The sequence below is a fragment of the Nuphar pumila genome, chromosome 12, assembly GCF_984573655.1.
Source record: "Nuphar pumila chromosome 12, dmNupPumi1.hap1.1, whole genome shotgun sequence".
NCBI lineage: Eukaryota > Viridiplantae > Streptophyta > Magnoliopsida > Nymphaeales > Nymphaeaceae > Nuphar > Nuphar pumila.
Window position 1 is genome coordinate 93143533 of NC_143260.1, and position 11157 is coordinate 93154689.

Consider the following 11157-nt stretch of genomic DNA (forward strand, 5'->3'; position numbering starts at 1 on the left):
AAATATTGGCTGAAGGAAATAATCCACTCTAATCTCTAATAGCTTGAGAGCACGTTTTTCGAGGCACCCAAGAATGTGAAGAAACACACGATCTTCCTTCCTTGAACCAAGCTCTGATACCATGTAAAAGTATCTTCAATAAGATACTATAATCAAGACCAATATTCTTGATAAAAGACAAGTGCACACATGAACAATAAGAATACTAAGAACACTTGTGCACACAAGCACAAATCAATCAATCTCACAAAATGCAAAAATATAATCTTTATTGAATACTTGGGCTTCGACCCAAAGCCATGAAAAATACAAAGAAGAGGGGCCAATTTATAGAGCTCTTAGTGGGCCTTGGAGGGGCTCCACATGTAGTCGTTGGAGCCCCTCCAACGGTTACAAATGTGACCGTTGGAGGGGCCCAATGACTATATGTGGGTTCCCCAAGGTACACAAAGTACATATTTTAAAAAAGAAAAAAAAATACAAAATATAAACATATTCAAGAAGATGAATATGCGTAAAAAGAGAAAAAGACTGAAATACCCTGACGGCTAATATATATTTTCTATATATATAATCGGCAGATAAATATACATATATATAATATATGTATATGTATTACCTTATATATATAAAATATATATTGAATTACACTATTTAATTACGTAATTTAACAACTCTATGATTTCCTGGAGATGCAAGAAGCAACACAAAGTATCTTTGTCCTCAACAGAAGCTGAATATCGTGCAATAGCCACTACAACCATGGAGCTTGTATGGCTTCGCAACCTTCTTAGTGGTATGAGCATAATCATCTCTACACCTTCAAAGATGTGTTGTGACAATAAAAACACCGTTTATATCGCAAGCAACCACACCTTCCACGAGCGTACTAAACACATTGAGATGGAGTGTCACTATGTATGTGATGAATATCTAAGAGGGACTATCACATTACCATACGTTACATCCAAGTACCAGTTGGCGAACTTCTTTACCAAATCTCTTGTTGCTCCTCGTTTTATCTTTCTACGTAACAAGCTTTCGGTCATCTCCTTGTAAAGCTTGAGGGAGGGTTCTAAAACATACGTATTTCGATAATGGGTATTTTTGTAAATCTGCCTAATAGGGGTAGTATTGTCTTTTATTTCTTTCTTTTTTTCTTTTTCCTTATTTCTTTTTTCTTATTTTTATTTTTATCTTTTTTCTTTTTTATTTTAAATAGTGTAATGCATTGGGGGTCCCAACTAAGAGTCATTGGGACCCCCCAACGGACCGTTGGGGGCCCAACGACTCCTAGTTGAGCCCCCCAATGTTGTCTCCTTTTTTAGCCATCTCTCTCCCTTTTTCAGCTGTATAAATAAGGGTGTTCACCCCATTGTAAAGTAGGCTTTTCTAAGCCCTAATGCTCAATAACATCCTCTTTTTATTTGTAAGCTCTTTGTTGGCTTTTGTATTTGTCCCTTGTGGACTTGTTCATTGCTATTGCACTTGTGATTGTCTTTTATAGGACATTGGGTATGCTTTAGCATTCCCTATATCTATTTCCGCTTACTTCGTTACAGCATTTCCAACCTCTCCCTCTCTCACGCCTCCCCAAAGCACCAACCTCTCTCTCTCTCTCACGCCTTATCTAACACCTGGGCAGCTACCAGGTCAACTCTCTCTCTCTCTCTCTCTCTCTCTCTCTCTCTCTCTCTCTCTCTCTCTCTCTCTCTCTGAGAGACACACACGTAAACACACATTTTTCCACTCCATTATTATCATGCTATACAAACAAGTGAAAATTTTTCATTCGGAAAAGTTATCATATCAAAACTTCTCATAGGCAAAGTTTTCTTTTCCAACGAGATTTTTTTTTTGCTTCAAAACGTGACCCAAATCCGCAGTTGGAGGAGTCTATATTCACACTCCCTTTCATTCCCCATAGGAACACCCATCACAATCTGTTGGATGGAACTCTACATACCCAGGTATCCATTCAGATGAGAAACAACAAGAATGCACATTCATTTGCAACAACATATCATGCACAAACAACCAATATCTTCCACGTTAACAGAAACAAAGGAAAATTGCAATTTGCATAGCAGCACTAAGAGCAAAATAGCACAAAAAAATTCTAGAGAAACATGTCAAGCAAACAAAAAAAACAAGAACAGAATTCACTGTAAAGGATATGATAGTCTTGATCGGATTATACTTGTAATGAACAGGCGAAGCTGGACAGGCTAGGTGATAGATCTGATCCACCTCCAAAAGAATAGGCTCGACCACGTCGTGCCGGATCAACTCGAACCTCGGGTTACCGAAATGATGCATCACATTCTCTTTCCTCCCCGTGAAGAAATTATCCACAACTATGACATTATCACCCCTCTCAAGCAGCCTATCCACAAGATGGCTGCCGACGAATCCCGCCCCGCCAGTCACCACAATCCTCCGCGCCTGGTTCTTCAGGCCAACAGGCACCCTCCTGTTATTAGCGACTACTCCGTAGCTATAGCCATGCCCATCAATCTCTTCATGATTCACTCTCGGAATCCCCGACGGGTAGACCAGGTGCCGGTTCTCCACGGCGCTGAGTTTCGAGAGGCTCGGCTGAAGCATGAAGAATGTGGAGGCGATCAACATGCCCACAAGAACAAAGAGAAGCCTCTGTTCTTTCAGTAAGTAATTGAACAGCGACTTATGCCATGATCTGGGCTTCTGAGGTTTCGCCGAGAAGGGCGTCGCGTGCGTCGGCATCTGTAGTTCATCTTCACTTCTATAATTCGAGCTATATTGCTTGTGCAATTGTTTCATGATGTGGGTATGTCCAAAATCGGAGGGAAACACGAATTCGACTACAGAATTTTGTGGGTAACTTCTGTCTCGCTAAGGAAAACAGAGATCGACGATTGAGAAGGAAGGGCGTACCTGAAAACCGCTGGATCTCCGAATTTCTCGAAAAAAAAAACGAACGAAATCGCGAAATTAGCTCTGCAAAAATTTTCTCCTAAGAAGAAAGAAGATTCGCGATGTTGGGGGGCGATCAGGATGCGTCTAGAGAGTCAACAGATCCGGAATTCCTGCCACCCATTTCGAATCGTGAACTGGGCAACTCGAAAACTCGATGAAATCACAAAATCGAGCAAAGAAATTTTGTGGGTGTTGGTGATTTCTTCAAGAAATGAAGAGATCTCGAACAGAACGTACCTACAAGCGACGGATCTTGCGACTTAATGCGTTGATTTGAGTCTCTGAAAAGTGCGTAATTTATATTCCCATTGTGAAGCGCGTACCGTAGTCATTTGGTGTACAGATCCATTTTGTCAATAAAACTGGCCCTACCCCAGCTTACCAAACGAAAAGAAAAAAAGTTTTCGAGTGCAAACAAATCCGTGGCGCCGCCCTTGATTTGGAGGGTGAACACTGTGACTGGGTGGTTTTCTGTAACGAAGTAAAAAACGAAGCCTTCAATTGTCCTGCTGCCAAAATATATAAACGTTTAAAACCGAAAAATAATGGCAGCGAATTTCTCCTGAGAAATTAAACTTTTTATATTTCTAGCAGTTGTGTCAGCAAAACATCTGCAGAAGCAGATAAATTAAAAAATTTAAGAAATCATGTATACAAAACTCAAAAACAGTTTTTTCTTGCATATAGCCATTAAAAAGTGATGTTTTCAAAATATCGCTGTATTTTTGAAAAGTCTAAACGGCTGACGACATATCATGTACTTGTGATAAGTTTGAAAACATCGCGATATTTGTGACACTGCACTTGGTTTGACGCTCAAGAGTGCACTCCAATTCGGTCTTCATTACAATACTGAGTTGCTAGCTGCACTTGAGAGAGAGAGAGAGAGGTTAAAGAATACAATAATGATTTTGCCACAAATTTGACAGCAAAATATTGGAAATCCAAATTTCAAGCTTGTCACACTTTGGTTAACCAACACAAAATATAGATTGGAAAGTATCCTAAATAGAGGCTCATTAAAGCCAAAAGATGAAGCTCCCTAATCATGAAAATCTTGTACTGATATAAAGTCTTTTTTTTGGACAGAGAAAGCTGGGGTTAGGCAGGCCCTTGCATCGTCCCAACACAAGGTGACGTGCACTCCCCCGTTGGTATAACGTCTTTTTCTTAAGATTAAAAAAAACGATGTGTTTCTAAGTATAATACAAGAGGTGAGGACGAGAAGTCCACGCACCAGTCACCACACCAAAATCATAAGGAACAACATACAATGTTCCCAAAGACTAAAGATCCTTTACCAACGGGGGCTCCGCTTGTCTGGTAGGAGCAGCTAGTTCACGTCACCTTGTGTTGGGATGTTTCAAGTTCAAATCCCAATGGTATGGTTGTAGGGTCTGCCTAACCCCAGCCTAACTTTAAAAAAAAAAGAAAAAACTAAAGATCCTTCGCTGTGAGAAATAGGCCCAGACGGTGCCCACCGATCCAAGACCACATCGATTCGGACAGGCCATGAAAATATCTAGCTGCACCAACCGTATCACTTCAGATAGAGATGCACAATGTCCTCCAAAAACTCTGTCTATTTCTTTCCTTCCACACCCGCCACCATGATGCTCATATCTGCCACTTCCAAATTTTCTTCCATATCTTTGAATGACACCACTGATCGGGACCAATTAGAAGTTGCCTGAAACAATAGGCCTGCTGGTGTACATTCAAGTTCAAACCTGGCCACAAAGCTGTGAAGATTGATTGAAAGAATTCGCAAGACCAAAGTAAATTGATAGGCTGATTCTGTATGTTTCCTGCACATAGGGCATTGGCTAGCAAGACGGCAACCGACTCTTTGTAGATGATCTTGTGTGTTGATATGCCCCGCCAGAAGCTCTCATGCAAAGAAGACAGTTCTCGGGGAAGGGCCCCAAGACCATAGCATGTCCCTGGGGTGCCAACAGACCCTGGGTTGAGGGAATTTGAGATGGCCATCCTTAGAAAGTGATCATTTGAGGGAATTTGAGATATCATCTTGATCAAGAAACTACAGGAAAAGGTTTCGAGATTTAACCAACACTATAAGGATGAGGGTCAAAAGCTGTGATTTTTCTCGCAGCTATTGCTTACCATGCTATACTAATGCTAGCTAGTGTTGGTTTGAGTTCAGGTGCAAATGGGAAAATTCGTTCCATGTTTTCTTACCTGATTGTCTTCTTACATTTGCTTTTCTTGAGGTGGTAGATACTCACCTGGTCGTGGATCCTCGCACTAGGGAATCTCGTGGGTTTAGGTTTGTAACTATGTCCACTAATGGGGAAGCTGATCGATGTGTAAAGTATCTGAATCAATTTGTTCTTGGAGATCGAATAATCACTGTGGAGAAGGTATATTACAGTGGCTTAATGTTTGTCATGCGTTTGTTGCTTTTGGGGTGGCATATTTATTGTTTAGTCAGATTATGAATAGAAGCAAGGACACTTTATTTACACGTTGGTTGAAAGATCAGTTTGTTCCAGTAGGTTAGCTCTGTGTAGCAGCTCTACGTCAAACATCAAATTCAAACTCAAACAGTCAAGCAAAATCATACTATATAACCAGAGAGTTGTAGGGCCTGCATCGAACACCGACTCCAGGGAAATATCTGGGTGCTTAGTGGGAGGTTATTTATGTTGATGCATTTATGTGGATCATTAATTGCTTTCTTACATGTCTTATTTGAGTTTTGCAGTGAGGCGCTTCTCCCCAAGCTACTCTTCTTATGGTCGTTCTGGATATTCTTCTGGGAGAGATCGATCCAATCAGTTCAGTGGTTAACTTCAAAATCAGCAAAGAAGGTAGTTGGTTTTCAAACCTTTCTCTGCTTTTGAGGTTGTTTGATAATGACTATAGTATGATATCTTTCAGAAAACATTTGTGCTGCATGTTTCTTCCATGTTACTCCACGCAAATGCTGGTTATATTTGTGTTAAACCCCAGTCATGTGTTCTTGTTGGTGGATCACGTGTAATGATATGAATGTAAATTTCTAGGGGTTTAAGTTTGTAATAAAAAATACATATAGTCAATGTCGACAATAAATATCGTTGGGTTTTTAAAAATAATAGTCAATGCCGACAATAAATATTGTCAACTTTAATATATCAACGACTATATTTATCATCGCCATAAAATAATATAGGCGATGATATTTATCGTCGGTTTTAACTAACATATCCGACGATCTTTGTCGTCGGCTATTTGGATATATGATTTTTTAAATTTAAATATGACGCTGTTAATATAGATATTAAATACAGTCGATGATATTTGTATAATATTGCATTATACATCATCTTAGCCCTATAAAAGGTTAGGTCACTTGTTAAGACCCTTTAAACATCATTGTTGCAGATATTTTTTTCCTTAGCATGAGCTGATAAATGTGTTTATCATAGTTTACTCAGTAGAAAATATTTCATTACAAAAGACTCAATATTTTTCATTAAAACTATTTAATTTAAATAATGTATTTTAGTAAATATACAATAGTGAAGCAAAAAATCACCTGCAACTAAGATTTTTTAAGGATCTTAAAGAGCCGTAATTGAGATGATTATATAAAAAACAATAAACATTTTTCATAATATAAACTTTTAGTTTTTAAATTCAACTGAACAATATTGTTCGTTACATTTTGAAAATTATTTAACTGCTTTTTCCTCAAAGAAAAGGCATACTCTACCCCTAAAAGTAACTATTTTGAAAACTGGATGGTTTATTCAAAAATTATATTCTATCCTTTAAAAATTGATTATGCATTTTAAAAATTTCCATTTGCTTAATTTGTTGGTTATTTCAATCCGTCAAATGTTTGTAAAGTTGATATATATAATCACAGCTCAATTTGCCAAGCCTAATCTAGCTTAACAAGCTTGATCAAACTTGTTGCTTACGGCCATGCGCATAACTTGTCTCCAGAAAAGCTGAACTCTCCCTTCACACAGCAGCAGCTCGGCACTTTCTAGACGCTACACAGATAGCTGCCTTGCTTCCAACAGTATATGGACAGGTGCAGGGAAGCTGGCCCCCGGTACAAGCCAGTAAAATAGGTAGGAGAGAGATCAGGTGATATGCCAAGACACAAAATTTGTCTTTTGAAATCAGCACCGTTAATATGCCTGCATCACTACCATTCATTGCACAAACAGTGGGCCCACGAAAAGTGCTGCTGTCATGCTTACCCAAAGATCAAGACTATGGATGGTGGTGATTTCAAAACACAAAAAATTTGTATTTTGGCAAATCACCTGATCGACCTATCTGTTACCTACCATGTGCACTCAACTCAGGATAGCTGGTAAAGAAGGAAAAACAAAAAAAAAGTTAGAGAGGGTGATTGCTTTTCTTAAAAATAGTGGTTCAGTTATATGAAGATAGTGATTTACTATCATTAGCTAAATATATTTAATTTGAAGTTAACAAAGATAAGTTGGAAATAAACTAAACATGTTGAGGTTCAAAGACAAGTTGGAAATAAACTAAACATGTTGAGGTTCAAAGACTAGTTGGAATGGAAATAAACTAAACATGTTGAGATTCATAGGTAAATTAAATAACTATTAAAAAAAAGAGATAGATAGATTAATGAATGGAACCAGCAATTTGTTTAGATGCTTTTCAGACAGCGTGAGGAGTGGCGGATGGTTAGAATTTTAGCATGTTGGTTGCTGGTAGAGAGGAAGCACCTACAACTTATTTATACCCATACCATGCTCCAATTAATTTCCATGAACAGGTGAAGTGAACAGAGAAAGAATCAGGTGACTGCTGGCCTGTGTGTGTGTGTGTTGCAAGAGAAGAGATGGAAATGAGCTATAGAGGCCTTTGTTCCTGGTGCTTGGTGGTAGCTTTTAGCTTATATGGCATTGCAGGTACTAATGCAGGAAATCTAGTCTTCAATGTGAAGAAGTTTGGAGCAAAGGCTGATGGCCAAACGGACGATAGCAAGGTATGTTATCTTTATAGATCCAAAGGAGGCTAAATTGTAAGCGAATTGGTTCATTGGGCATCTCCCGTCAGACATCTTCTAGATCTACCATGAATCGTGAGAACCCATAAACTGGAATCATATAAAATTTATGGTACCAGAACGATTTCAAGGCTGACACGTTATGAGTTGATAAATCATGGTTTGATTAATCAATCTTTATATCCAACATGGTCCAACATTAATACAAGGATACCCAAAGGTAAGACACCTAAGAAGCTGAAAAGTAATGTTGGTCATCAGAAAAGCCGCCACAGTCTCTTCAGGCCACATGTTCTCTTCATATCATATGCACTCATGAGTTCACAAGCTAAGATACACTGGCTTGGCACAACAGCATTTTATTCCTTTCAAACGTTCAGTAGAATCTGCTTTACTAACATATGGTAAAGAGGGTATAACTACTAGCTAGTATTTAATTTTCTGTTATTACGAATTTCAGGCATTTTTAGATGCATGGAAGGGTGCTTGTGCATCAAATGGGCGGCCTCACATGGTGATACCACAAGGCACATTTCTCAGTGGCCCAATTGAGTTCAAGGGCCCTTGCCCTGGTGCACACCCTATTATAGTGGAGGTGAAGGGGAAGGTGATAGCTCCTACAGATCTCTCTCAATTCCCATCAAATAGTTGGATATCCTTTCAGTACATTGATGGCCTGATCTTAACCGGAGGGGGCACTTTCGATGGTCAAGGGGCATCGGCCTGGCCAAGCAACAAGTGCCCCAAAACTTCCAAATGCAAGCTCCTACCAACAGTAAGATGGGATTATTATCTCATAATCACTTATAAGTACTTCGGATTTGATCGAACAGATAGCTTAATTTAGTTATTGTGCCTTCTTGTGAATGTTCCAACAGTCTCTAAACTTCAGTTTTCTCACCAACTCAACTATACGACGTATATCTTCAGTGGATAGCAAGTCCTTTCACATGCATATCTTTGCCTCAGAGAACATCAAGGCCCATAATCTAAATATATCAGCGCCAAGTGACAGCCCAAATACTGACGGCATCCATATCGCAGATTCCACAGGGATCAGTATCTCTAGATCTTCCATTGGCACCGGTGATGATTGCATATCCATTGGATCTGGTAGCAGCCAACTGACCATCTCCAATGTTTTATGTGGACCAGGCCATGGCATCAGGTAAGTAAAATAAAGTGATGAAATCACACAAGGTTAGTTGCTAATTGCAACCAACTTCAAGAACAAGGGCACTAGTAGAACGCTCTAGTTAGCTCATGAACTTGGTCAAGTTTTTGCTCAACTTAATTAGTTGCTTCTAATCGTTTCACGTCATCATCTTTTATATAAATTTTGAGAATACATAAACTTTGGCAGCGTCGGAAGCCTTGGGAGGTCTCCAAACGAGAAAGACGTGAGTGGCTTAAGAGTAACGAATTGTACCATCAGAGACACCACAAATGGCTTGAGAATCAAGACCTGGCCTGCAGGATCAAATGCACTCTATGCCAAAAATCTCACATTCCAAGATATAGTCATGAAGAACGTCTACAATCCCATCATCATCGACCAAGAGTATTGCCCTTACAATTCATGCCCTGGTCAGGTGGGTGACTTTTAACTTGTCTCACAGTTCAATATTTTCTTGTGCTTTACTCGAATAAAAAAAAAGAATGATTTTCAAGATGATGCATGCCGACTCTGAACAGGGCAAACGAGCACAACCCTCATATTTATTTGCTAATTAACCAGATCCATCTCCATATCCCGATCTGAACAAGGGGTGGGTGTCCAAGATGATTTTTTTTTTATGACAAAAACTCTCACCGAGAACTGGGTCACTTAATGGGCCTGCCTTCCTGTGAGGTAAAACTCAGACTTTGACCACCCAACCTTATGTGCCCCAACCATGATAAAAGCAATGACAGCCCCTGCATGCACCAGCGTGATCACATGGGTAACCACCGCAGTGGTTAAAAATGATCAGCACCCAAGATGATTGATTGTTGGTGTGGATTTTAATTTTCCCTTCTGTTTCCTTGCTGTGAAACAGGGAGCACCATCAAAAGTGAAGATCAACAAAGTAAATTTTAAGAACGTGCAAGGAACATCAGCATCACAAGTAGCTGTGAAGCTCGTGTGCAGCAAGGAATTCCCCTGTGAGGGCGTTGAGCTTAGTGACATCAATTTGAAGTACGATGGACAAGGAGGACAGGCTACCTCTATGTGCGCTAATGTTAATGGATTCTCTACTGGCATGCAGGTGCCACCTTCTTGTGTACAGTCATGAACAAGCTTTTTTTTTTTTTTTATGTTGTTATGCACGCACACCTTTAGCTTTAAGCGGCAGGGTTGAACACGATTTCCCTTGCCAAAAGTGATATAGCTAGGATACAGGGAGCAACTTTCATATGATAACTTGATTTGTATTAATAAAGAAAACAATGGCATTCTGTTAAACCTGAAAGAGAAGCCATGAGGTTGACATTTGCATTTGTGATGATTTGTCTTCGATTTATAAAGACGTTTTGAAAGTTTCAAGATTAGTTGTCTGTAATCTTCAAATGTTTCAATATTGGATTATACAGGTGAGAAAATCTTAAGGATTTTATGTTGGATTACGTGGTGGTTATCCACGATGTGGATTCATCCCCACATCTATCGCTTTCGATAAACCAGCATGGGATAAAGGGGGAACGGTTATGCAAACCATTATCATCCCGTGCCCTATAAAAAGGGGGTTTCATAAGCAACCCGATATAGAGTGAAATACAATGTAGCTTTTCACATACAGGGAAATCCGAGAGAGAGTTTAGAATCTTATCTCTCCATTCAAAGTATTTCCATCCGGTCATGAGAATCGGTCCTGCTCACCGACTGCATCCGGCAGCATGCACTTGTGGAGGGCCGCAGTTCGACTGAGGAGAAACTGCATCCTCTGCTCCAGCCACCACCAGTCCGGTTTTCCCCTGCTCTAGTCGACCTCCACCTACAATAGTTATACAATGGCGGCATCAGGTACTCCAGCCCCCTTGTTTTTCTATTTTTACACAAATACAGTTTCTATTGTGTATTTTTTGTTTGTTTGTGCGCAGGCTGCCCACAAGGAAGACCCAACATTTTATTCCACACACAAACACAAAGAAAGAGAAAGAGGGTGTATGTTTTCTATCTATCCAACAAGGAAGAGAGAGAAAACAAGAGGGGT

The 11157-nt window shown here is 39.6% G+C and overlaps 2 protein-coding genes across 2 annotated transcripts in view; one reads left to right on the forward strand and one right to left on the reverse strand.

The window, feature by feature from the left end:
* The window catches only part of LOC149821183 (UDP-glucuronic acid decarboxylase 1-like), a 31001-nt gene extending 27553 nt beyond the window's left edge, over positions 1–3448 (reverse strand). Inside the window, exons 1-3 of the mRNA XM_089983561.1 lie at positions 3196–3448; positions 2917–3068; positions 2178–2745 (exon numbers count right to left, since the gene is read on the reverse strand). Of these exons, the coding sequence (XP_089839687.1) occupies positions 2178–2745 (568 nt within the window). The 5' untranslated portion in view covers positions 2917–3068; positions 3196–3448. The remainder of the gene's footprint in view (positions 1–2177; positions 2746–2916; positions 3069–3195) is intronic.
* A 4347-nt stretch (positions 3449–7795) lies between these two features.
* Positions 7796–10239, forward strand: LOC149821184 (exopolygalacturonase-like). The gene is made up of 5 exons (XM_089981912.1): positions 7796–7942; positions 8424–8738; positions 8842–9131; positions 9327–9555; positions 10003–10239. Exons 1-5 carry the CDS (start codon positions 7796–7798, stop codon positions 10237–10239), a joined length of 1218 nt encoding a protein of 405 aa, XP_089838038.1.
* Positions 10240–11157: the final 918 nt, after the last annotated feature.

What these genes read in the sequence shown, in the direction of transcription:
- LOC149821184 (XM_089981912.1), top strand. Translation starts at nt 7,796, where the DNA reads ATGGAAATGAGCTATAGAGGCCTTTGTTCCTGGTGCTTGGTGGTAGCT. An exon ending in GGACCAGGCCATGGCATCAG is followed by an intron (nt 9,132 to 9,326) that starts GTAAGTAAAATA and finishes AAACTTTGGCAG; the next exon opens with CGTCGGAAGCCTTGGGAGGT. An exon ending in ACAATTCATGCCCTGGTCAG is followed by an intron (nt 9,556 to 10,002) that starts GTGGGTGACTTT and finishes GCTGTGAAACAG; the next exon opens with GGAGCACCATCAAAAGTGAA.